The 27,555-nt window shown below is 35.3% G+C and overlaps 2 protein-coding genes across 2 annotated transcripts; both read right to left on the bottom strand.

Moving 5' to 3' along the window:
- Positions 1-648: 648 nt before the first annotated feature.
- Positions 649-4,805, bottom strand: LOC141282076 (uncharacterized). Its single transcript, XM_073814554.1, has 6 exons — positions 4,438-4,805; positions 3,122-3,328; positions 2,486-3,010; positions 2,255-2,324; positions 2,023-2,061; positions 649-1,150 (listed from the first exon to the last, which is right to left on the bottom strand). The coding sequence occupies exons 1-6, from the start codon at positions 4,556-4,558 to the stop codon at positions 1,081-1,083; spliced, it is 1,032 nt and encodes a 343-aa protein (XP_073670655.1). The 5' UTR covers positions 4,559-4,805; the 3' UTR covers positions 649-1,080.
- A 10,070-nt stretch (positions 4,806-14,875) lies between these two features.
- LOC135786262 (uncharacterized) lies at positions 14,876-27,304 on the bottom strand. Its single transcript, XM_073814553.1, has 6 exons — positions 27,219-27,304; positions 26,464-26,665; positions 16,997-17,980; positions 16,777-16,843; positions 16,508-16,546; positions 14,876-15,499 (listed from the first exon to the last, which is right to left on the bottom strand). The coding sequence occupies exons 2-6, from the start codon at positions 26,657-26,659 to the stop codon at positions 15,430-15,432; spliced, it is 1,356 nt and encodes a 451-aa protein (XP_073670654.1). The 5' UTR covers positions 26,660-26,665; positions 27,219-27,304; the 3' UTR covers positions 14,876-15,429.
- Positions 27,305-27,555: the final 251 nt, after the last annotated feature.

The following is a 27,555-nucleotide window of genomic DNA, read 5'->3' as shown; positions in this document are numbered from 1 at the left end:
CAAACTTCATTTACTTTTTAGGTAAACTTAGTTTTAGGTTTAGTGGTAGTACACAAAGGGGCGGTTTCCCGGACAGGGATAAGACTATTCCTAGACTAAAATAAATGTAAGAACTGTCCAAACTGAAAACAACTTGCACTGCGCCTCAAAATGCACACAAGTAATGATTTTAGTAAGGCATGTTTGTTAAAGTTAATTATATTGCCTATTTAAACTAAGGCCTAGTCCTGTCTTAAAGGAGCATTTCACCCGCAGAAACATTAATCTTTATTGAAAGTGCGTCATATTTGTAGTCAAAATTTAACATACATTTCGAATTTGGTGCCTATTTGACAGAGAAAAGGGGTCTTTGTAGTCTCACCCCCTCAACAAATATTTTAGACTTCCTGCTTTCAATGATGCAAAATGATGATTTTTACATCATTGAAAGAAGGAAGTGCAACACTGAAATCTGTATTTCTCCTGTCTCAGTGGCAACTGAGGAAATGATGCACGACCATTAAAAAACACAACTGGGGTTCTAACTATACAAAGCTTTATGTAAATGGGTGAAGTGTCCCTTTAAACTAATCCCTGTCCAGAAATTGTATTGCAAGTCCCATATATTCATATTGCCTAATATCTTACTACATCTAGTGGTCTTGTAGTGCTGAATGTAAAGGGACAAATGCAAAGCCTTTCCGCAAACATACAAATGGCTTTATAAAAGTCATAACATTTGTATGTGCTCTTTGTCTGCCAAAGTGGCAAAGGCTCTTTTTAAACTGCTATATTATGTAGTGACTATGAAACATTAAGGTTGGATGCAGGAGGACAAAGGATTGAAACATTTACAGTGCAAACATTGTTTATTCAGAAAAGAATGTATAAACTGTAAAAAGCCATAGCCTACACGGCACATTGTGTGCATAACTTGTAATGTATTTTAATAAAAGCAATGACATCTGAAGGACTTTTTCATTAATAATGTTTTATTAATATTCTGCCAAATATGCATTGCTATCATAGCGTTAAGTCAAGTACAGAAATGCATAAAAATGACAGGATTGTTACAGTACATATCATATGGTGCTGAATATTTTAGGCGCAGTCAGCAAAGTAACTCGAGGAAATCACAGAGTTACACTCCTCTGGGAAAAAGAAGTCCATCCTGCAGACACAAAACAAAGTCAATATCTTATTTGACACAAACAAACACATTCATCAAACTTTAAAAAAAAAGTAAAGTTATGACACACATATATTGAGAAATGGCTATTGAGTTGGCTCGTGCAATTTCGGTTATAACCTCTATAGAGAGCTGCAGAAAAGGTCATGTAAACATATGGAGCATTGATTTTGTGTTGCATTATATTAATTTTTGAGAAATAAATATTTGGTGCACTGGAAGGATTTTGCGATTGAGACAGCCCCTAAAAGAACCTTTTGATTAATCGGATCACAATCGTATTGATGGACAATCATACATAATGTACTGAGAACAATGATTTTACATTGCACCTGACAGACTGTCATTGCTTAAACTTTTGTTTTTATTTTGCAGGTAAAAGTTGTGCAAGATATTTCATTAATTGCTCTGAAATATCTGAGAAAGCCCTTACAAAACATTCTGAAAAAACATGTTTTCTAACAACAGAACATAAACTCTAACATAATATCAGTGCATGTCAACTTAAACCCGTTCATGTTTAAACAATTCATCCCACCCCCTCAAAGTAATCAGAACAGAAGCGGTCAAAAGTGGACAAAAGAGGCGGATTTAAACACCAGGTGACACTTTCTCGTCCACTTGTGATCCGATCGACCAAAACGCATCTTAATACCACGTATAAACACGGGCGTGTGACACACCATATAACAATACAAAGCACGCACATTACTAAATATTCATTAAAATCTTTACAAGATTGAGAAGATTTTAACAGAGTTTTATATCTATATTTATATTTCATTATTTGATTGTTTATTTATAATCACAATTAATGTGGCATTATAAATTACATGCATCCATTGTTCACTTACTTTTCGGGAAGAAAAGGGGAGCCAGGAGCAGCTGTCGTGCTGTAAGAAAAGATAAACAGAACATGAGCACTATATTATACTGTCTGCCATTGGTCTAAGTAAAGTCCTGCTGATGATGATGTGACTCGACAAAACTACATTTAGGCTATACACTTAGTCATTTACCACAGGGTTATCAAATTGAGGGTCAAAGCATTATGTGGTGTAAAGAGAAGAATTTACGCAAACGTACGTATTGCTTATTTTTGTGATCAGGGTCTTCAGACAACCAACATCGTCCCTGATGTCATCATCGGTCAGAGCTGCGAAAGACAAAATCTACGTTAAAAATGCAAGTGATTTTGCTTTTATTCAATATTTTTACTGTTGGTTCTGAAATAGCCATCCATAAATTCAGCGAGAACCTGCGAATCTCCATCTTCCATTAATTTTGTTGTGTTTAGTGATCATTCATGGTACTCACCACTGCAATTCATGCGGCAGACGTTCAGACTTTGGTTCGATCCAGAATCGCAGGCCACGCGATCGTTCAGCTGAAAGATTCCCAACAGGTGCACGGTCACATTAGGTGAAACACCTGAGCTACTGGGCGGGACCATGTTGTTTCCTCCTTCTGGTTTCCGGGGAGGAGATCTTCTACTCCTTGCTCTTCCATCTGGACGTCCCACATTTGATGGAGGAGGTCTTTCACCTGGACGGCCCACATTTGATGGAGGAGGTCTTTCACCTGGACGTCCCACATTTGATGGAGGAGGTCTTTCACCTGGACGGCCCACATTTGATGGAGGAGGTCTTTCACCTGGACGTCCCACATTTGATGGAGGAGGTCTTTCACCTGGACGGCCCACATTTGATGGAGGAGGTCTTTCACCTGGACGGCCCACATTTGGTTCAATTGGTTTTTGGTTTAGCTGCTCTGGATTTGATACCTGGATGGTGGTGATAACGCTGGTGTTGAACCTTGAAGTCCGGTTTACGAAACAGACAACTGAAATAAAAACAGGAGAACACTTGGAATGTGAGGTTTCACTTACTTATATTTAAATTGTGTCCAAAATGCAATTCAGCAGCATTTACCGTCACTAAAAACAACACTTACGTTTGGCAACGAGGTCACGAGTTGCATTGCATCCAGGTATATTGTTGGTCATGTTCGCGGTCACATTTCTTCCAAAAGCTGCGTCCAGCTGAGCCTTCAGCTCACATTTACTCACAATCCGTCCTTCATTTACACTGGACCCCAGCAGAACAAGACCCAAAACTGCCAATATCTTCAATGGGAGAGCTTTCTCCATCTGTGTGGTATCTGTAGATCAAACACAATGGAGAAATCAAAAAATGTAAAGAACTAAACTGTTATTGGTTTCACTTTGAGATAGTTTTCTCCATCCTGACCATCATTATAGTACTTTCAAAGATGCACATCTCAACACACTATGTCCCTTGTTAATACTTTGCATATCAGGAATCTGTCGCCATCGTCCTATCAGATCTACACTGTAAAAAAATTCCGTAGAAATTACAATGTTATTGCAGCTGGGTTGCCGGTAATTTACCGTAGATTTACATTTATGTAATTTACTGGCAAGAATTTGTTCAAAGTTCAATCAATTTTAAATATTAACAAGTATTTATCTTTACAGAATAAAATTATACAATAACGGCCTCATGCAAAGCATTCTGGGAACCAGAAGTCATCATCAACCTTTTTCTGTTTTTTGCTTCAGATTTTGTTTCCCAGAATGTTTTGCTTGATGCTGTTTTTTTAGTTTTACTCTGTAAAGACAAAGACTTGTAAATGTTAAATGTTCATTTAACTTTGAACAAAATGTTGCCAGTTAAAAACATAAATTTAAATCTACGGTATATTACCGGCAACCCAGCTGCAATTTCTACGGAATTTTTTAACAAAAAATTCCAAAGTACCTCAACATGCACAGTTCTTTGGAACACGGTTAAAAATAAATTCTTACAAGACTTAATCAAGACTTAATTTAGTTTGTATGTTGATTTCATAGAATTGATAAAAAGCATCTCAGGGTGAGACCTCAAGAAGATAATATAAATAGGAATAGTTCACCCCAAAATAAAATACGTCATCAATTCCTCGCCCTTATGTTGTTGCAAAACTGTATAGGTTTTTTCATTTTGTTGAACACAAAAATGCTATTTTGGTAAATGATGGTAACCACTGTCTTCCATAGTAGGAAAAACAAATACTATGGTAGTCAATGGGTAGCATCAACCATCATTTATTAAAATATCTTCTTTTGTGTTCAACAGAATAATGAAACTCATACAGGTTTACAACAACACAATGGTAAAAAAATTATGACATAATTGTAATTTTTGGATAAACCATCCCTTTAATACAATGCTAAACGTACATAATAAAGAAATGAAAAGTGACTTTACCAGTAGATGTCAATCTAAAGTCTTCTCTCTTGCTCGAACCTCCTGTTTGTTTCCAGTGTTCACTGTGTTTTGAACGGATGATCGAGGGGTTTATATACAGAAGTATAGACAGAGACGTCATAATGACAAAACATAATGAACTGCCTAAACCTGTTCATTTTTCCACGTGATGTAATGCCAGCTGACAGAGATGCATTGCCTCATTTTGACCAAACAATGCAATACACTCTTTCTATTTATCGTGATGTAATGGAGACATACAAACATATTGTACGAGAGATTAATTTGTCATCATGCCATATCTACTGTTTGAAAACTTGACAGTGAGATAATAAGGCTTTAGTTGTGTTTAAGCCTCATTGTACTGCAGGGGCGCCAATACCAGTTTTGGGTCTGTAAAAGAATATGAGGTTGGGCCCCCACCACATCTATTTTTCTGATAAAACAACCCAACATACACTGTGAGAAAAAATGCAGCATAAAGTTAAAACGACTTACATAAAAATATATGTTTTCATTTTGTACAGTGATTTTGTACAGTGTGATATCAAAACTCTTTGTCTGTCAATCCAGACCTATTTAATTTTTCTATTGCTTTTGACAATTAAGTATCATTATTTAGTATTTTTTAGGGACTAACCATGGCTGTAGCTATGATTTATTGTGCAAATGTATACAGTTTTAAATGTTCAGAGAAATTTCAACATTCTTAAACAAAGTTTAAACATACATTTTATTGTGTGTATGAACCTTAACCCAAAAACCTTCAGCTTTTTACACAAAAGAATCGTGACCTACCTGTGAAAACCCAGCTGAAGTATTTTTGTGGTTTACTGCTTTCTACATAAAACCATCATACATACAGTAATGTAAAGAACATTATGTGAAAATACAACCTCTTTAATATTGACTGAGTAATGTCATGTCAGCGATTTGAATAATAGTGAAGTTAATGCTTAAAATCAAACTATGATTCTTTTTATCTTACAATTACATTTGAGACCTTTCAGTGACATTCTCTATCTCATGCCCTGGAAAGTTTTCATTTGTGTCTGAAAATGTATTTTTTATAAATATTATTTTTTATATTACATGGAAAGTTAGACCTCTTTCCCCAATATAAGGATTTATATACACAAATTGCAAAATTAAAGGTAAAAACGTTTAAAATCACTTCAATTTGTTACACCTAAAAAATATGTTTTATAAACTTACATTTTCTCACTTTAAATAAAAAATTAAGGTGAAAAAACGAAATCACTCCAGTTGGTAACACCTAAAAAGATAACTCTGTAAACTTACAAAACTTTTAAAAGTCACTTCAATTGGTAATACCTAATTTTTTTTACTTGGCTTTACTGATGGCTTTACCAATTAAAGAACTTTTTTAATTTGATCCAACATTTAATGTTTACACTGTAAACCTGGACAAGTTGAATTTACTTAAAAAAATGGAGGAAAGTTGTTGCCCTAAAAAATAATAAATGTGAACTAAACTGAAAGTACATTTAACTTACAATTTCTAGTAATTCCAATATAATTCAGCAAGTTTAAACTTAATTAAGCATTAAACTTAATTTAAGTTGATTTAACTTGAAATAATTAGTTTATTTTTTATTTTTTATTTATTTATAATTACATTACTTTGAGTGTTTTGAAAGGTATTATAACACAAAATTCATGACTAACTATGATACCTGAACAGTGACTTCACAAAATGATAATTTACAACAAAACAACATCAATAATATAACATCTTAAACCCATTTTATTAACAAATATTTAAATATTTAAAGTTCTAGTTCTGTGAAAAAAGTTAAATAATCAAAATATTCAGTCAAAAAAGATTATGGTTATTCCTTACAACATGTACTAATAATTTTAAGTTCATTTCACTTGAATGTTCTAGTTTAATGAATTTTAAACGTTAAGTATATGTCTAAAACTCAAAATATTAAGTGATGCTTACGTCATTGTTTAAGTAAAGAAGACAATATCTAGGTTAAAAGTCTACAGTGTACTTGCTTTTTAGTCACGTATACTAAGAAATAAGAATACTATGAATGTACATGATAACACATAAGACTATTTTCTCAAGTTAAAATAGTATGAAAATACTGTATTCATTTTGAGCAATGTTGCTGATTTACAAGACAGCCCACAGCGTGCATTGCAACATAAACAAATGATGTGGTCAACTTAAAGCTTTAGCCTGACTTTTGTTGTTTGGTGACACTATGCTGTTATGTTGTAACTACGATTTGTTGTGTCAGCATGATTAATTTTCATCTTTTGTTTATTGTCATTAACTCTTTAACTTCTCATGTCCATTTCAAAATATTGTAGGTATGCATTTGTTTTGCAATGTGTTCTCTATGAAAACCCATTGTTTTGTGATTTACTGTTTTCTACATAAAATCATCCTACATAATGTAAACAATAGAGCACAGGGAGGAAACAGAAAAAACTTAAGTTCATGTAACATTACAACTGGCATATGCTTTTAGGAGAATGAGAAATCAAACTCATGCCAACGCAATGCTCAACCAGTTATGGAACACGTAACATAAGCCTAATCATAATAACACACCATACTAAACCTCACTTACTGTATCAGTTACTGTGCCTTTAAAAGTTTTTTGTAAATAATATGAGTATTAATGTACTAAACATACTCTATGTTTATTTATCAGAGGGGTTTATTATAATTTATACATTGTGCAAAGAAAACAATTCTGTACAATTTTATAGTTGGAAAATGCCCCCCAAAAAATGGGTATGTGTTTTTTTTGTATAACCTAATTTCAAAGTAAAAGAGTTTCAGAAAAGAACTATAACTATACTGTATTTTAATATAAATTATTGCAAACTGAGCTTTTGTGTATTAAAATCACACAATTGCTATAGTTTTCTAAGAATAACTTTTTTTATTTACATTGTCGAATGTTTACACATCTCTGTGGAAACTTCAGACTCTATGATTCATACATGTAAAGGATTTGCTGGACTCAGTTTCGACTGCACACAGTTTCGACTGCATTTTGTGTTGTTAACGAACCCATTCTCCTTTTGAAAAGTAATACAATACATAAGCCAAAGTCCAATTTTGTGTGCATATGTCAGTCCTTCCCGTTCACTTAATATCACACATATTTTCGTGTAATTGTTTTGTTTTTTCAAATTTTCTATATTTTTAACATTGTCGCTTGGGTTTGGGGTTAAAATCCAAGAAGTTTCTGTTACATTTTAGACATCCTAACCCAAATCTAACCCCAAGCAACATTAGAGGAAAAATTAATTAATTTGTTGATAATATGTGTTTAATGCATGCATTTGTATAACATGCAGGTTATATGCTTTACAAACATACGTGCAGAGTTATAGGCTGTAAGAAGTATATAAATGTATTATAATACATTAGTATTAGTATTAGTAACACAGTAAATACAGTATCATGTTTTGTCCGACATAAGTTAACATCTTTTGCTTATTCGATACAAAAGTTCAAACTAATATTTTCTCAGTGCTAAGATTTCCTGAATTTGGCTCAAAAATGTAATCTTAGCCAAATAGTAATTCATATGGTTTCTGTTTTATCAGTAGATTGTTAGTTAATGATGACAGATAATAACATTGCTGCTGGTAGCTATTATACAGATTCATTTTGTTCTATTTGTAAAAAATGTATTATTGTATTTTGTATATTGAATTATTTACATATACAATATACATGATTAAAACATATACTCTATGTAAACATTTCCTTTAAAAAACACTTTAATCCTGATGTATAAATAAAAAACATCATTACCGTATAAAGATAAACAGTTGTTCAGCAATATTAATATTTATTAAAGCAAAAATAATATTTATTTCAAATGTTCTCTATTTGAGATGCTGTATGTGTGTTCATATCAAGAACTTTAAACTTTACCTTTCTTTTGTCGCTTATAATCTGCCCTTTTAATGAAGGAAAAAAGTGCTAAGCGTGTAGCAAGACACGTAATACCCCACTTAAAAATACACAATTGAAAAAAGCATGTGAAAGGACACAAAACAATAAAAGGTCCAGCAGAATGTCATCATAGCTATTTATAACATAGTACATTCTCAAAACTCACCTTCTCAGGTGATTTCTACATTCTCACCATTTGCCTTTCTTTAAAAATGTGCACATTGCAAAGCGTGTAGTATGACACACAATTGAAAAACCATGTCAGAGGACACAAACAATGAAAGGTCCAGCAGAATGACATCATGGGTTTAAACATACAGTAAATGTTAAAGATCTCAGCACATTCTCAAAACTCAGACAAATGGCTTCTGGAAAAAACAGCGAACAGCGTTCAGACGTGTGGGTGGTGTGTCAGCTTATGTTTGCCAAACCTTAAAATTGAACTTTCTTTTTTTTTAATAAACAACAATACAGTTCACCCTCATATACCTAATAGCTGAGTTGTATTTTCATAATTAGCCTAATGCAATTTCACATTACGTTGCTTTGTCATAAAAAGTTAAAAAGTTTTGTCCAAAAACAAAAATGCAGTTTTGCCACCTCAGTTTTGTTGCTTTAGCAAAGTTTTATGATCATTAGTATTTATTTATCGCTTTTTTAATTAGGTACAAACAGAAAATAGAGGAAATGTGTACAGTACACAATTTCAGGCCAAACTGTTTTCTTCAAGGAAAAATGTCATTTAATGTGAGTATTTATTATGACTTATAAAACTACATGCAACTACATTTTATAAAACTACATGCAAATTTTTCCTTTTTCTGGTTGTATTCTAAAGTAATTATACCTTTGCAAAAATGGTGACCTACACGATTTTTGTGCAGTACAGTAAACACATTTGTAACAGTATGTGAAGTCACACATTTTCACTGTAAAAAAATTCTGTCGAAATTGCAGCTGGGTTGCCGGTAACTTACCGTAGATTTAAATTTATGTTTTTTACTGGCAATATTTTGTTCAAAGTTAAATGAAAATTAAACATTTACAAGCCTTTGTCTTTACAGAGTAAAACTAAAAAAACAGCATCAAGCAAAACATTCTGGAAAACAAAATCTGAAGCAAAGACAGAAAAAGGTTGATGATGATTTCTGGTTCCCAGAATGCCTTGCATGAGGCTGTTATTGTATAGTTTTATTCTGTAAAGAAAAAGACTTGTTAATATTTAAAATTTATTTAACTTTGAACAAACTCTTGCCAGTTAATAACATAAATGTAAATCTACGGTAAATTACAGGCAACCCAGCTGCAATTACATTGTAATTTCTACGGATTTTTTTACAGTGTTTATATGGATAGTAGTTCCTGTTTGTATGTCAGTGGAAAAATATTTGTTTTTAAACAGATGTATATCTTCATACAGGTCAGCGCTGACTGTCTATAATGTAATCTGCAATGTCATTGTGTAGTCATCTAGGTGACCATCTTTTAGTACTGAGATAGTTAGATTAAAGTCTTTCACTCATCCACTTTTTATTTGATTTCAGCTTTATACAGTATTTCTGAATGTATATGCAAAAAACATACAGTACATTTAGTATGAACCAGTGTATCTTGCACACCTCTGCTAGTTGTAAACCCTAAAATGTGTACACTGTCAGTAAAATATGTACCTCATCTGTCACTGGGACTGTACCCTTTTAAAAAGTACACATTTGCACCTAAAAAGTACATATTGGCACCAAAGAGTGCTTATTAGTACCTCAAAGACACATATTAGTATTTATTAAGTACATAATAATATCAAATTTTATTTTGACCATTTTCCAACAGTGAAAGTATAAATTCATAAATTTTTCACTAAGAAATAAATATTAAATATATATATATTTTTATATATATATATATATATATATATATATATATATATATATATATATATATATATATATATATATATATATAATTATTTAAAAAAACGTGCATTAAAGTTTTGCAAATGCCTGTTCATGGAGTGATTGATTTATCTATAGGGAAGTTGTACTCATGCTCATATTTGTCATTTTTTGAAGTGTTTCGTGTGTCATGCATTATGCAACCTGTTGTGTTTGTTTAGATACACCAGCAGGTAAAGTAATTTTGTGGCATGTATGACATCATCAGTCACATATGACTCTACAATGATAACACGACCAGAGATTTGTCATAAATAAAACATTAGGTCATAAACCATTAGACATTTTCTTTATTAAAATTGTATTGCTTTATTCCAAATGTTGATACACTTGATATGTCACCAAATGAAAATATTTTTGAAAAACCTGTTTAAATTTGACCATTTCAATACAAAATATTCTGATAATCTCTAGTATAAACCTATATAAAGGGTGGGATTTGTGAAAAAATTAAAGGGGAGATGTTTTTAAATATGAAAATAAATTATGAAACACATGCTTATATTGCTTATATATCAAGCTATTTCTTTTAACTGTTGAAATAAAATATGTATAGAAATGTAACCTGCCCTGAGCTAGATTTGAACCCCTCTGGTCTGGTATGAGAGTGAAACAAGTATTATTATTTATTATGACATAGATTTACACCCTATAATGCTCAGTCCATAAAGCATCACCATTGTGCACTTGAGCACATGTGATTGGTTAAAAACATAATTATTATACATATATTATATCGACCTCTGTGCTTAGGTGCGCCCCTTGTGTCCATTGAGTGAACTTCAGAGCACTAAACAGATTGAGAACTGACTGATAAGAATGTGAGTCCTAAAAAAGAAAAAAATGGTCAATGGGGCAGAACCCTTTGAAAAGGTCCTGATATGTACCATTTATGTACAGCAATACAGTACATTTGGTCCCAATATCTACCTTTGATGTACTTAAATGCACTTGGTACCAATATGTACCTCTGAGGTAGCTTCTATTATGAACTCTATTAGGTACAGTGTTGTCATTTTGCGTTATTGAGGAGTTTAAAGATGAGGACTGAGCTGTTGCACTTGCATGTGTGTTTGTTGATGTGTTTTGGTGTCTTGTGTTTCTTTAAACTCATGCAACTTTAAGGCAACACCTGATTTGGCCATTCTTCACTGAACCCCTGCATAACAATATACACAGGTCGAATGTGTATGAAAACAAGAAATGTTATATATCTATAATCATTATGTTGTTGTTTTTTATCATTAGTTTCTTGTTTATGCTGTTTTGCACAGTAAGTCACTCAGAGGTCACTCGCAAACAAATCAAATGCAAAACCTTCATCTGACAAATACAACTAGAACTCATTTGAAAGACAAAGCAAGTCGTCTTACCTGTTTGCTTTCAGACGACATCCTCACTCCCAACTCACATATTGACGCTTGGTCAAGACCCCTCGGCATCACTGTATGATGAGCGGGGTACCCCTTCAGCATCTGTTTTCGATGCCCAGGGTTCTTCGCTGCTTTTATTAAGACCCCTTTGGTGTTGTTTTTTTAATGCGCTGGGTAGGCCGATCTAGTCATTCTTCTTTAACAAAGCATTCACAAAAAATGTCAAGTAAATGTACTTATCCCGCAATAGTTTGTCCAGAACAAAGCATTCACATAACTCATCTGGGTAGTATACTTATGCTGCAATAGTTAGCCTGTCTGGAACCAAGCGGATTTTAAACCACAATACTGTATGACACTTGCTTTCCATCCGAACGGCCCCTACGCTAATAGGATTCTGTTTTTCTCTCCCTGTCTCTTCCTCAACCCCGAGGACAATGAGACAAACAGACCCAGTTCCTGCTGCTGTGAAGGTCATCACACCACTGATCTACTGGCTGTCCTTCAACGTGATGCCCAGCTGATACGCAACCAAGGACCACCAGCTGAACCAGTTTAATCCACTTACCCGTTTCCTATCCCTACCGTGTTTATATATATAAATATATATTAATCTCTCTCAAGGGGTTTTTTCCTCCTAGGAGTTTTCCCACTGGGTTTTCTCCTAGGGGGTTTCTTCATCCCAGGAGAGTCGGCCAACATTGGCTTAACTTAGCACTCTACTGTATACGTTACATTATTACTACGCTCACTTGTACGGTTTATTCTTAGCCGCTGTATTCTACTTCTTATATTATCTATTGATTATTCTGTGTTTTCCCCTACATCTATTCATGAAAAGCTGCTTTGAAACAATTAATAATTGTAAAAAGCGCTATATAAATAAAATTGAATTGAATTGAACTTGTATAGGGCTCTGAACGGGAACCTGCAGCGTTGAAAACTAACGTCTAAGGTTAGCATATCTCAGTTTTCTGAAGACTGCAATAAACAAGAATAAATAGGAATAGGCAACAATAATTGATGTATGCCAACGCAAGTCAAATTCGGCACCTGGATCACATTTATCTGGCCATTCAATTTGTTTTTAAAGTTAAAAATCCCTCGCAGTCTGAATCTCAAATAGGCAACAGTGCGGTCTGCGGTGAGTTAAACAACGTTCAACTGCAGGTTCAGTAGCATTCAGCAGTGAGTTTAACAATGCGCTCAAATGCGGGTAAAACAACATTCAGATAGGAGTTTTATTAAAACAGTGTTCAACTGCAGGTAAATCAACATTGAGAGGCGAATTTAACAACGCTTCACAGCGCGTGAGAGTATTTTAAGTGTTTTCTGATAAAATAGGTAGTTTTGATTAGACGCGATGCATGCTGGATGGTAAATAATTTTTATGGAAGGCTGATGTTAATAAATATAGATATAAATATATATTTTACTATACTACGATTATGTTCAATTAATTAATGGGTTGTTTGATTGTTAATTTTTTTATTTAAAATTGTGTAATTTAATAAGCCACATCTTTGAATTATGGCACTACTTTTGTGGAATTGGATGATGTCAACTTATGTCTTTAAATGTACATCATAATGTACAACGGTACAGTGAAGCAGGGCTCTGCATTGCAACTCTTTCACCTGCATATATGCCCTTAAATGATTTACAAGCATAGTGGGTGAGTGAAGACTAAAACCTACTATAAATGTTATAATGTTAAGGTTATATTATACTTTTATACATTTATACTAGTTCCTGTGACTTACCATAAACCATGATGTAAATATCGGAAAGTGACAACAAGGCCCTTTTATGGTGCTGGAGGAGTGGTGTGCTGCTTTGTCCTGCCAGTCACATCCTCCAGGTATTGGGGAAACTCTGGGAGGCTCTGACACGAGTACCAGGGAGAAAAACTAAATGATTTACATTTACTTTTATTTTACTTTACACAAGTACCAAGAGTACAGAGCACTGCCTTTCCCTGGTGGTTCCTCAAACAGAATTAAACCCAAAAAAGCACTAAAAGATCTGAAAGTCCCAGAGCTAGAGATCATTTTTGATGAGTAAGGCTAGGTTTCACACACAGGTCTACATAACTAATATAACTCTATAAACTTTAAGCTGCATATAAAATATTTCATCTACTTTACTAACATAATTAGTATATTACACTGGAGAAAAAAGCAAAGGAAAATAATACAACTTTATAGATTTGTTTTGGAAGAGTTTTGTTTTTGGGGTGACAGTACATGGTGGATGCTGAGAGTTTTTAGCAGCTATAGTGTCATAGAAAAAGGGGCTGGAAGGCAGGTGAAGTTCTGCACACCCTTCAAACTCAGTGATTAGCTTCTGTTGGTGGCAGTGCTTGCCTTCTCTTTGATTTAAACACAAGTCAAAATGTCAAACACTTACCTGTTATCGCCACAGAAAGAGTCGGTGCACAGAAGGGGGTAGAGTGACCTCTGCTGGTTGAGCTTCCACATAGCAAGAAGGGCTATAAATGTTACAAAACTAAAATGTGAATTAAATAATAGAAACTTATAAATAAATAGGCTACCTGCTATCCTAAGCTACATATAAAATGAGTTCACTTGTCTTAGTCTGAAGTTACAGGTCACCAATGGTTTTACAATAAAAATGTTTAATTCTCCCTAACAGCCAGAGATATTATTTTATTAGTTTAAATTTTTATTTCAGTTAACTAAAGTGTTTTTCCACACCCACACAGTTGTACTAAAATACGTTATATTAGTTCAGTTTTATTCTACAATCACCTCGCTAACTATAGATACTTTTATTTTGAAAGTGTTAACGGTTACTTTCGCTTCCAAAAAAGGAATACACCACGTGACTTCCGTTTTTGGTTTATAAACGACTGAAGTTCAGAGACTCTCTTTATTCTTTGTTCAAAAATGATTAACGATAAAATGATCGCCAATTTTTAACTCGTTATCGGTTTTTGATTTTGACACCAAAAACGGTTATTTGCTTTATCGTTTTGAAAAAAAAAAAAACACAGAAAAATTGTGTTTTCGTTTTAAAATTAAAAACGAATTACGGATTATCCAGATATCCCCTGACCCGTATAAAACAATGAAAACAACAGATTCATTGCCCCTTTAAATGTAAAGTTGTGTGAAGGCTGTCAAAGGGTTGAAACATTCACAATGCAAACATTGTTTATTCAGAAAAAAACCTGTTAAAAGCAAAATACTACTTTAAGCCTACATGAACACACTTGTGTGCATAATTTGCTATGAAATAATGTTTTAGAATGTATTTTAATAAAAGCAGTGACATCTGAATGACTCTTTCATTAATAATGTTTAAAAAAATATTCTGCCAAATATGTTAAAAGAATTACAGAAGTCTAAGAGCTGATAAATGTGTATTTTAGTTGTAAAATTCCTGTGTTGCTTTCTGCATCACCCTCATAGCATCAACTATACTGTAACACTGTAAAAAAAATGCAGCATGAAGTTAAAACAACTTGGTTTTGCAAGTCAATTCAAGCTACTATTTTAAGTTTTTGCCTTCGATAAGTTGACATAACTTATAAAAACAAGTTAAAATTGTTTAACTTAATTTTTGAAGTTAAAGTAACAAAAAAAATTGTTTGTTTTTTTAAATGCTGCATTTTATTACAGTATACAGTAACACATTAGATACAACTGTAGATAACTGGATTGTTACATCTAATGGGGTGCTAAAAATTTTAGGCACAGTCAGCAAAGTAACTTGAGGAAACCACAGAGTGACACTCCTCCGCGAATGAGAAATCCATCCTGCAGACACAAAAAATAAAGTCAATATCTCATTTACCACAAACAAACATTCATCGGACTTAAAACTCAACATAGAAACAGTAAATAATGAGATACATCTTTCATAACTATTGAATTGGCTTGTGCGATTTTGGTTAGAGAGTTCACGTTATTTCCTGTATAAGGAAACATAGGAAGCCTCGATACTCTCTCATTATTGCGTTGCATCATGAGAATCTTTAAGGAACGAATATTTCACTGCACTGCACAAATATTTATTGCACTGTAAGGATTTTGCAATTGAGATAGCCCTTAAAATGGCCTTTTGGTCCAACGGATCACAAGTGGATGATACTAAAGACAGGTGTAAACAGGGTGTAAACCGATTTGAGCTCATCCACTTTTGACCACATTCAGAGGTAGTCGAAAAGGCATTCAGCCGATTGCTTTTGTGGTGTAGATGCTCATGTGGTCTATGTGTTCGAGCAGCCACAAAAGACCGCCTACTCTCTACTCGCCTACTGATCTAATGTAATGTACTGAGCACAATGTTTTTACATCAGACCTAACTTCTAATATGAACTCACAGACTGTCATCAATAAAACAAAGGCAGCTGCTCTCCGTCTCTTTCACTTTTTTTTTATTTTGCGAGTGTGAAAGTTGCGCAAGCTTATTTCATCAGCTGCTCTTAGGAAACATTGTCCTTTTAAAACATTGTTGCATGTTTACTAACAACACAAACATCGGTACTCTGACATAATATTAGTGCGCATCAACTTAAACCCGTCATTTCTCCCATTTCTGTTTAAACGACTCGCCCATAGACCATCCCTTCAAAATAATCAGGACAGAAGCTGTTGAAAGTGGACAGAAGTGACGGATTAAAATATGACGTGTGAACGGACATGTGTCTCTCTCTACCAAAATGCATCTTAATACCAGGTATAAACAGGTATGATTCTTTATAAGATTGAAAAGATTTTACACAGAACAGTTTTTTATATCTATATTTATATTTGTTAACATACTTTTCAGGAAGAAGATGGGAGCCCGGAGCATCATTTATGCTGTAAGAAAAGATAAACAGGACACTTTATTATACTGTCCGCTATTGGTCTAAATAAAGTCCTACTGATGATGATGTGACACGACAAAACTACATTTAGGTTACACTTAGCAGACGCTTTATCCTAACGGTCTTGAAATTGAGGAACAAAGTTACAGTTTAAACAACACGTGATGTTAATCACAATAAAAGCATTATGTGGTGTAAAGAGGAGCATTTGCGCAAACGTACGTATTTATTTTTGTGATCAGGGTCTTCAGACAGCCAACATCGTCCTTGATGTCATCATCGGTCAGAGCTGCGAAATAAAAAATCTATGTTAAAAATGCAAGGGATTTTGCTTTTATTTAATATTTTTACTGTTGGTTCTGAAAAAGCCATCTGTAAATTCAGCGAGAATCTTCCATGAATTCTGTTGTGTTTTAGTTTAGTGATCATTCAGGGTACTCACCACTGCAACTCATGCGGCAGATGTTCAGACTTTGGTTCGATCCAGAATCGCAGGCCACGCGATCGTTCAGCTGAAAGATTCCCAACAGGTGAAACACATTAGGTGAAACACCTGAGCTACTAGGAGGGACTTTTCCTCCTCCTTGTATTAGGGAAGAAGATCTTCTTCCCCTTGGTTTTCCACCTGGATGGCTCGCATTTAATGGAGCAGGTTTTCCTTCTGGATGGCTCACATTTGATGGAGCAGGTTTTACACCTGGTTTGCTTACATTAAATGGAGCAGGTTTTCCATATGGATGGCTGACATTTGATGGAGCAGGTGTTCCACCTGGATGGCTCACATTTGATGGAGCAGGTTTTACACCTGGTTTGCTTACATTAAATGGAGCAGGTTTTCCATATGGATGGCTGACATTTGATGGAGCAGGTGTTCCACCTGGATGGCTCACATTTGATGGAGCAGGTTTTACACCTGGTTTGCTTACATTAAATGGAGCAGGTTTTCCATATGGATGGCTGACATTTGATGGAGCAGGTGTTCCACCTGGATGGCTCACATTTGATGGAGCAGGTTTTCCACCTGGTTTGCTCACATTTGATGGAGCAGGTTTTCCACCTGGTTTGCTCACATTTGATGGAGCAGGTTTTCCACCTGGTTTGCTCACATTAAATTGAGCAGGTTTTCCATCTGGATGGCTCACATTTGATGGAGCAGGTTTTTCACCTGGATGGCTCACATTTGATGGAGCAGGTTTTCCACCTGGTTTGCTCACATTTGATGGAGCCGGTTTTCCACCTGGTTTGCTCACATTTAATGGAGCAGGTTTTCCATCTGGACGGGTCACATTTGATGGAGCAGGTCTTCCACCTGGACGGGTCACATTTAATTCAATTGGTTTTGGGAGTGGCTGCTTTGGATTTGATATCTGGATGGTGGTGATAACGCTGGTGTTGAACCTTGAAGTCCGATTCACAGAACAGACAACTGAAAGAAAAACAAGAGAACACTTGGAATGGGAGGCTTCTCCTACTTACATTTACAATGGGGAAAATAACCATTTGACACATCCGCATTTTAATCAGTAAGGGGATTTCTAAGTGGCCTATTGACACAACATTTCCACCAGATGTAGCCATCATGCAAAATATTGAATTCATACAAAGAAATCAGAACATTTAAGTATACAAGTTGAGTCATAATAAATAAAGTGAAATGACACAGGGAAGAAGTATTGAACACATGAAGAGAACAAGGTGCAAAATGGTAAAGAGCCAGGAGTTCACCTGAAATCTGTCAGTATTAAGAGAGAAACCCTGCCCCTATCAGTACTAATTGATATCAGCTGCTTTAGTCCTAATTGATGGCCTATAAAGGCTTCTCATTACCCAGGAGGCACACAGGAAAGACTTCATGATGGGTAAAAGCAAAGAACCCTCTCAAGATCTTTGTAATCTTATCATTGAAAAGCATTTTGATGCGAATGGTTATAGGCGCATTTCCAGAATGCTGAATGTTCCTGTGAGCACTGTAGGGGCCATTATCTGGAAATGGAAAGAGCATCACTTCACCATAAACCAGCCACGATCAGGTGCTCCATGTAAGATCCCTGTCTGAGGAGTCCAAAGAATAATCAGGAGAGTTCTCCAAGAGCCAAGAACCACTCGGACAGAACTTCAGGAAGACCTTGCATCAGCAGGTACTGTTGTTTCAAAGAAAACTATAAGCAATTCACTGAACCGCCATGTCATCCATGCACGCTCACCACACAAGATTCCATTGCTGAACAAAAAGCATGTTGAGGCTCGGTTAAAGTTTGCAAAAGAGCATTTGGAGAAGCCTGTGGATTATTGGGAGACTATAGTATGGTCAGATGAAAGCAAAACTTTTTGGCAGTCATTCTACACACCATGTTTGGAGAAGAAATGGCACTGCCCACCACCCCAAGAACACCATACCAACAGTTAAGTTTGGGGGTTAAAGTATCATGGTTTAGGGCTGCTTTCAGCAAGGGGTACTGGCAGACTTCATATTATTGAAGGCAGGATAAATGGAGAAATGTACTGGGACATTCTGGATAAAAATCTGCTGCCATCTACCAGAAAGCTGAAAATGAAAAGAGGGTGCACAAACACAAGGCCAAAGAAACAATGGTTTCAAAGAAAGAAAATCAAGTTGCTTGAATGGCCCAGAGAGAGAAGTGAAGATCAAAGTTCATTAAAGAGACCCAAAGAACCTTCAAGATTTAAAGACCATTTGTGTGGAAGAATGGGCCAGAGTCACTCCTGAGCAAAGCAGACGACTGGTCTCTCCATACAAGAGGCGTCTAGAAGCTGTAATCACCAACAAAGGCTTTTCTACAAAGTATTAAATAAAGTGTGTTCAATACTTATTCCCCGTGTCATTTCACTTTATTTATTTATTATGACTCAACTTGTATACTTAAATGTTCTGATTTCTTTGTATGAATTCAATATTTGGCTATATCTGGTGGAAATTTTGTGTCAATAGCCCACTTAGAAATCCCCTTACTGATAAAAATGCTAATGTGTCAAATACTTATTTTCCCCACTGCAGCATTTACCGTCACGACACTTACGTTTGGCGACGAGGTCCCGAGTCGTATTGCATCCAGTCATATTGTGGATCATGTTTGCGTTTATATTTACTCCAAAAGCTGCATCCAGCTGAGCCTTTAGCTCACATTTAGTCACAATCCGTCCTTCATTCACACTGGACCCCAGCAGAACAAGAGACAAAGCTGCCAATATCTTCAGTGGGAGAATTTTCTCCATCTCTTCTTGTAGATCAAACACAATGGAAAATCCAAAAATGTAAAGAACCAAACCGTTAATGGTTTCAGTGCAGATGGTTTCCTCTATCCTATTATTTTCAAAAATGCAAATCTAAACACACTTTCTCCCTTGTTTATACAGTACTTTGCATATCAGGAATCTGCCACCATTTTCCTATCGGATCTATGTGGCTAACAAAAAATTTCCAAAGTAACTCAAAGCGCATCACACCCACAGTTCTTTGGAACAAGGTTGCATGCCTGAGACTAAATGCTTATAGGACTTAATTCAGTTTGTATGTTGATTTAATAGAACTGATGAGAGTAAGACCTTAAGAAGATGCTTAAAGGAATAGTTCACTCAAAAATGAAAAATATGCCATAATTTCCTCACCCATGTTGATGTAAACCTGTATGAGTTTCTTCACAAAAGAAGATATTTTGATAAATTATGGTAACCACCGCATTCCATAGTAGGAAAAACAAATACTATGGTAGTCAATGGATAGCGTCAACTGTATGCTTCATCCTTTATCAAGATATCTTCTCTTTGTGTTCAACAGAATAAAAAACTCATACAGGTTTACAATAACACAATGGTGAGGAAACGATGACATAATTTTCATTTTTGGGTGCCAAACATACATAATAAAGAGATGAAAAGTGACTTTACCAGTAGATGTAGATCTATAGTCGTCTCTCTTGCTCGAATCTGCTGTTTTTTTCCAGCGTCCGCTGCGTGTTGAACGGATGAGAGAGCGGTTTATATACAGAAGTAAAGATGAGACGTCATGATCACAGAACATCATGAACTGACTAAACCTGTTTATTTATCACCACGTGACTGAATTTTAGTCGACAAAGATACATCACCTCATTTTTACCAAACAATGCAATACACTCTTTTTATGATGTGATGCTATGGAGACATGCAGACACTATATTGTATGAGAGATGAATTTGTCCTTGTACCATATCTACTGTTTTGACAATTGACAAGGAGATCATAAGGCTTTTGTTGTGTTTAAACCTCGTTGTTAGACCCAATGCAGTACTGTATTGTATTTGGGTGGCATAAATGTGTATTTCTGTGGTATAATCTTTTATTAGCCTCTCATATACACAGTGACATTATCTATTTCGTGTGTGTGTGTGTGTGTGTGTGTGTGTGTGTGTGTGTGTGTGTGTGTGTGTATACAAAGCTGCCCTACTTTAAAACAATAAACCTACATTTTCTCACTTTAAGTAAAAATTTTAAGGTAAAACATTGTTTTAAATTACTGAAATTGGTAACAACTACATTTACTTAACGTGAAAAATTTTAGGCTTTACTAATTAAAGTAAATATCTTAAGTTGATCCAACATTTACTTTATACAGTATACTTGCACTGTAAAAAAAATGCAGCATTTTTGTCAAACTAACATATATTTTTATGTTACTATAACTACGTTGAATGGACTTGAATGGCCACATTTTTTACAGTGTGCTTTTAAGTCACACATATTAAGAAATGTGAATAACTATGAATGTACATAAAACACATTTGACTATTTTCTCAAGTTGAAATAGTATAAACATACAGTATTCATATTGAGCAATGTAGCTGATTTTCAATACGGCTCACAGCGTGCATTGCAACATAAACAAATTATGTGGTGTTTTAGCTTATGTTTTTTGGTGATGTTATGTTGTCACTGTTATTTGTTGTGTCAACATAATTCATTTTGATCTTTTGATTGTTGTCATCCATTAATTCCTAAAGTTTTATGTCTGTTTCAAAATATTGCAGGTAATGCATTTGTTTTGTAGTTATGTGAAAACCCTACTAAAGTTGTTTTGTGATTTACTGTTATACATAAAATCTTCCTATACATAATGTGAAGAAAATTCTGTGAAAATATAACCTTGATATCTTTAATATTGACTAAGATTGAAATCTAATTTTGATGCTCCTAATTTCAATTTAAATTATTAGGCTTTAGTCTGAATTTCACAGACAGGTCATATATAAATTATACGCAAGAATGAAACAAATTGAAATTGTCTCTTACTAATAAAGTTCATAAAAGTTCATAAACAAAAAATATCCAAATGCAGTTTAAAAAAAAAAACACAACACTGCAACTGTTTCCTCTATCATTATTATCACATTATCCTCATAGTGAAGCAAAACAAGACCTGACAATACAAAGGGAACATGAAAGTCAATGCATAGACGTTATGGGAAAACAAAAGACCGCAAGGAGGAAACAGAAAAAATGAACAGAAATACAAACTGAAGTTCATGTAACATTAACATCGGCATGTGCTTCTATACGAATGCGGAATCATACACCTTTACGATGCTAACGCAATGCTCAACCCGTTGAGCTACAGGAACACATAAAGTCTTAATCATAATAACACACCATACTAAACCTCACTTAGTTACTTATTAGTACATCCTTGTCCCCCTCAACCATTTAATCCTGCCTCATCCCCTTTTGTGTCCCCTTGTACTCCAGCCTCAGTCATTCCTCAGTTTGCCCCTGTTGGACCAGCCTCTCACAAGGCTCCCACAAGACCCAGACTCGGACTCAGAAATCAAGGACTACAACACCACCCAATCCCACCCAGTCTGAACTACCACCCATGAACTGTGTTGTTCAAACCTACCCCCCTCCCTTGTTTATTATTTTTGTTATCCCACCCCAACCCGTTGGTTATGCTTTCTTGTTTGCCCTTGGTGTAATTTGTTATGTTTTCTTGGATGGTGTGTTTTTGTCAGTCTCTGGTGCCTCGTGTTTAGAGTCTGCCCTGAAGACGTCTAGTATCCGTTCTTGAAGGGGGGGGTACTGTCAGGATCCTGCCAGATCCTTGTTTGTATTTAGATCTAGTTTAGCATGGCAGGGTTCTCACTGTACAATGTTTCATGTGGGAGATGTGTGGTTTTAGTATTGGTTTATTTTGACCACGCATTTCCCGGGTCTCGTCACTTTTTCCCCGGTCCCTTACTTGTGATTCTTTTCAGGTGTGTGTCATTTAAGTTTTCCCTATTTAAAGTCCTTGTGTTTGGTGTCTTGTACGGGTTCGTTTTGTACTGTTACCTGTGAATACTTGTCGTGTGTGTATATTAAGCCAAGTTTAGTGTCATTTGTTTAACTGTTAAGTGTAGTCTAGTCTTGTGTTTATTTAATGTTGATTCCTGTCTTTAGTTATAGCTCCGTGTATATCCTGTCTTGTTTTGCCCCCTCGTGGGTTTTGTTTTCCTGCTTTTACCCTATTTTGTCATTAAAGTTCTGTGTTGTAAATCTATGTCTGCATTTGGGTTCTCTCTGTGTCAAAATCCTAACAAAAAGTACATACCCCCTGATTTCAAACAAACAATAAACAAACAAACAAACAAACAGTTTCATCCTTTCGATATTTTTTTTTCTGCTTATAGACTCTTAAATATGGGTATTTTATTTAGCAAAAAGCTGAAATTGTTTTACTAATAATAAAGAAGGTCAAACTCATTATACATGGGTGGGAATCATCTGATAGTAAAGTCTGGGCTTCCCCAAAACATTTCTGCAGTATAATATAGAAATCTACTTTCTCCCTGTTATTTTATTGAATAGATTTCCTTTTAGATTTAAAATCAATCATCATTTCCTTAGTTTTAAGAACATTTAGTTTTAAAAAAGCATTCTGACACCAGCTCAAAAAAACAAAACATCAATTTATTGTGTCCTCCTCACTCAGGACAATTACAGAATCATCAGCAAATGTTATAATGTGTCTATTTTTAAATCTACTCATACAATCATTTGTGTACAAAATAAACAATAGAGGGGATATGATATGACACACCCCTGAGGTGACCCGGTAGATGACACCAACCATTCAGAAAAACAATCATTTAATTCTTTGTGTTCTCTGTACAAGAAAATCTAAGATCCACTCTATTTAGCTCAAATTCATTTATGAGTTTCTCAACTAAAATATGTGGCGGAATGGTATTAAAAGTAGATGAGAAATCAATTAAAAGTAATTTAACAATGTTTTTGGCTTATCCAAGTGTTGAAATACTAAGTGTGGGTTGCTACTGCATCCTCTACACAGGCAAATTGAAGGGGATCTAACAAACTCTGAGTTCTTTGCATAATTTCTCTCTTTAACAAGTTTTCAAAACAGGTTATCACTAGAGACATAAGCGCAACCGGTCTAAAATCCTCTATTGTCTGTACATTTTCTGTTGTTGTTGTGAAGCTTACTTTTTAAATGAATGTTGTGTGTTGTTTTTTTGTTGAGATTTTCTACCCCTGTGGGCTGGACAATAAAGCTTTTGAATTTGAATTAAATTAAAAGGCAACAGAATATGAAAATGGCATCTACTGCAAGTCAATTTTTTTGGGGGGGGGGGGGCGGGTGGACAATGAGACCAACACACATTTTTTTGCTTCTGATGCCCATGTATCTATAGTTTGAATGTATGGGTTTTTTATTAGTGTCCATTGTTTCTTTCAAGACAACGCTATCTCATGAGAATTTGTACATATTTTACGAGTTGGATAATTCTTATTCATACGACCACATTCGTAAGTTTGGTACGATTTGCCTCGACCCCTGTAACGTTGGGGTTAGGTGCCGGGTTAGGTGTTCGGTTTCGTCATTGTTTTTTTTTCATGAAAATCATAAAATTTTGTATCAATTATTACAAATTAGCCAACTCGTAAAATATGTAAAAATTCTCGTTAGATCAGGCTGGTCAAGATCTTCTTCTGTGTATTCCTTATCCTGTACTTTTATTTTGAAGTTCTGTTGTCCAGGTTTGTAGTTCTCCGTAGATCTTTTGTTCATTGGTCCTCGTGTTGATTGTTTCCCAGGTGTGTCTTGTTACCCGTATACTCAGTGTTTTTATTGTTGAGTATTGTTTCATGTAATGTGGTTCTTGTTTTCTGTTCGCGGTTGCTGATTGATTCCTGTTTTAAAACCACTTGCATTTGGATCTGCTGCCTGATCTCCTCATCATTACAGTATCTTAATGGCGGTTAAATTCTTCTTTGTTTTAAGACTCATTTGGGCGGTGCACCACCCCTCCAACTTAAACCTGAAAGGAATAGTTCACCAAAAAATTAAAATTTCCCTATAATTTCCTCACGTTAATCTCATCCTAGGTATATGTGACTTCCTTTCCTCAGCCGAACACATTTAGAGTTGTATTTAATTATTTCCTGGCTTTCCTACCTTTGAGATTCAATAGTAACTGATTTTCTTGAGCCCATCAACTGTATCTGTCATGGTTCTGCCATCTTGTCCTTTGTTTAATCTAGTCTTGTGGCAGAATCATGACAGACCCATGTTTTGTGTGGGTTCACGTGGTCTCAGTATTGGTTTACTAGACCACGTGTTCCCTGTGTCTTGTCTCTTTTACCCCGGTCCCTTGTTAGCCTCCTCATTATTGTTTCATTTATATCACCTGTTCCCCTCTTGATTTGCTCCCCTATTTAATCCTCTTGTATTCATTGTCCTGTGCTTGTGCATTGTGTTCCAAATACCTGTGAGTACTCTGTTTGAAAGTCAAAGTCAAGTCTAGTGTTTATATATCTAGTGTTTTGTCTAGTTTATTGTTAAGTGTATCCAGTTTAGTGTCACAGTTTAGTCCTGTCTAGTCTGTGCAGCCTCCGCTGCAGCCCCTGCCGTCTGCGCAGCCTCCGCTGCAGCCCCTGCCGTCTGCGCAGCCTCCGCTGCAGCCCCGGCCGTCTGCGCAGCCTCCGCTGCAGCCCCGGCCGTCTGCGCAGCCTCCGCTGCAGCCCCGGCCGTCTGCGCAGCCTCCGCTGCAGCCCCTGAACAGAACATGAGTACTTTATCATAATGTCCGCCATTGGTCTAAATAAAATCCTGCTGATGATGATTTGACATGACAAAACTATATTTAGGCTATATTTAGTCTCAAAAAAATGCTTTTATCCAAAGGGTCTTCAAATTGAGAAACAAAGTTACAGTATAAACAACACGTGATGTTAATCACAATGAAAGCATTATGTGGTGTAAAGAGGAGCATTTGCGCAAACGTACGTATTGCTTATTTTTGTGATCAGGGTCTCCAGACATTCAGCATCATCCAAGTGATTTTGCTTTTATTTAATACTTAATCAGTTAATTCAGCGAGAATCTTCCATGAATTCTGTTGTGTTTTTAGTTTAGTGATCATTCAGGATACTCACCAGTGCAACTTATTTGGCAGACATTCAGACTTTGGTTCGATCCAGAATCGCAGGCGACACGATCGCTCAGGTGCACGACATCTGAGCTAGTGGGTGGGACCTTGTCTTTTTTTCCTTTTGGTTTCCGTAGAGATCTTCTTCCCCTTGGTTTTCCAACTAGATGGCCCACATTGGATTTACCACCTCTTTCACCTTGATGTCCCTCATTTGATTCACCATGTTTTTTCACCTGAATGGTCCTCATTTGATTCATCAGGTCTTTCATCTGAACCATCCTCATTTGATTCAGTTTTTTTGTTGTGGCTGCTTTGAATTTGATATCTGGATGGTGGTGATAACACTAGTGTGGACCTTGAAGTCCGATTCACAGAACAGACAACTGAAAGAAATAAAGGAGAACACTTGGAATGGGAAGCTTCTCTTACTTACATTTATACTGTGTCTAAAATGCAATCCTCCAGCATTTGCCATCCCAACACTTACGTTTGGTGATGAGGTCCGTAGTCATATTGCATTGAGTTATATTGTTGGTCATGTTTGCGGTCATATTTACTCCGAAAGCTAAGTCCAGCTCAGCTTTCAGCTCACATTTAGTCACAATCCGTCCTTCATTCACACTGGACCCCAGCAGAACAAGAGACAAAGCTGCCAATATCTTCAGTGGGAGAATTTTCTCCATCTCTTTCTGTAGATCAAACACAATCGAGAAATACAAAAATGTAAGGAAACCAAACCATTAGAAGTTTCACTTACAGATGATCCTAACAGTCAGTACAGTATTTTCAAAGATGCACATCTAAATACATTCTCTCCCTTGTTAATACTTTCCATATCAGGAATTTATCACCATCGTCCCATCAGATCTCCCACAGCTAACAGAGAAAAGTTCTAAAAACATTTGTTAGACGTTTCCAAGTTCCAAAAAAAAAAAAACATGAAAAGTGTCATTTCAAACATTTAATGTTCGCACAATCCTTAAAACAACTTTTTTTCTATATTTACCTTTTTGCTTGTTATGTAAATTATAAAGAAACATTGCATTTTATTTATTGCAACATTATTTTTGAATGTCCAATAAAAATATTTCTGTAGAAAACACAATTTACTTATTAGATTTAGATGTTGATGTTTTGTTTCATTTAAAGTCACCATTATGGTGTTCAGTGTTTGTTTTAGTTGTACTATACCTTAAATAAAATGTCAAATGTACATTATAAAGAGATGAAGAGTGACTTTACCAGTAGATGTAGATCTATAGTCGTCTCTCTTGCTCGAATTTGCTGTTTGTTTCCAGTGCCTGCTGTGTGTGGAACGGATGAGAGAGGGGTTTATAAACAGAAGAAAAAACAGAGACGTCATTATAACAAAACATCATGAACTGCCTAAACCTGTTCAATTTTCACCACATGACTGAATTTCAGCTGACAAAGATGCATTTGAATAATTTTACCAAACTCTATGATCTAATGTAATGAAGACATGCACACACTACTGTATGAGAGATTAATTTGTCCTCATGACAAATTGACAGTGAGATTATAAGGCTTATAATTTCTCATATAAACAGTAACATTT

The sequence above is a fragment of the Paramisgurnus dabryanus genome, chromosome 4 (assembly GCF_030506205.2).
Source record: "Paramisgurnus dabryanus chromosome 4, PD_genome_1.1, whole genome shotgun sequence".
NCBI lineage: Eukaryota > Metazoa > Chordata > Actinopteri > Cypriniformes > Cobitidae > Paramisgurnus > Paramisgurnus dabryanus.
The sequence above is the reverse complement of the archived record's forward strand: the minus strand, read 5'-3'. Positions and strand labels throughout refer to the sequence as shown.

Excerpts from the sequence above, each read along its gene's own strand:
- LOC141282076 (XM_073814554.1), bottom strand. The coding sequence starts at position 4,558 with ATGACGTCTCTGTCTATACTTCTGTATATAAACCCCTCGATCATCCGT. Across the intron at positions 3,011-3,121 it reads TCGTGACCTCGTTGCCAAAC|TTGTCTGTTTCGTAAACCGG; the intron begins GTAAGTGTTGTT and ends TTTTTATTTCAG. Across the intron at positions 2,325-2,485 it reads CTGCCGCATGAATTGCAGTG|CTCTGACCGATGATGACATC; the intron begins GTGAGTACCATG and ends TGTCTTTCGCAG.
- LOC135786262 (XM_073814553.1), bottom strand. The coding sequence starts at position 26,659 with ATGGAGAAAATTCTCCCACTGAAGATATTGGCAGCTTTGTCTCTTGTT. Across the intron at positions 16,844-16,996 it reads CTGCCGCATGAGTTGCAGTG|CTCTGACCGATGATGACATC; the intron begins GTGAGTACCCTG and ends TTTATTTCGCAG. Across the intron at positions 15,500-16,507 it reads TCCCATCTTCTTCCTGAAAA|GATGGATTTCTCATTCGCGG; the intron begins GTATGTTAACAA and ends TTGTGTCTGCAG.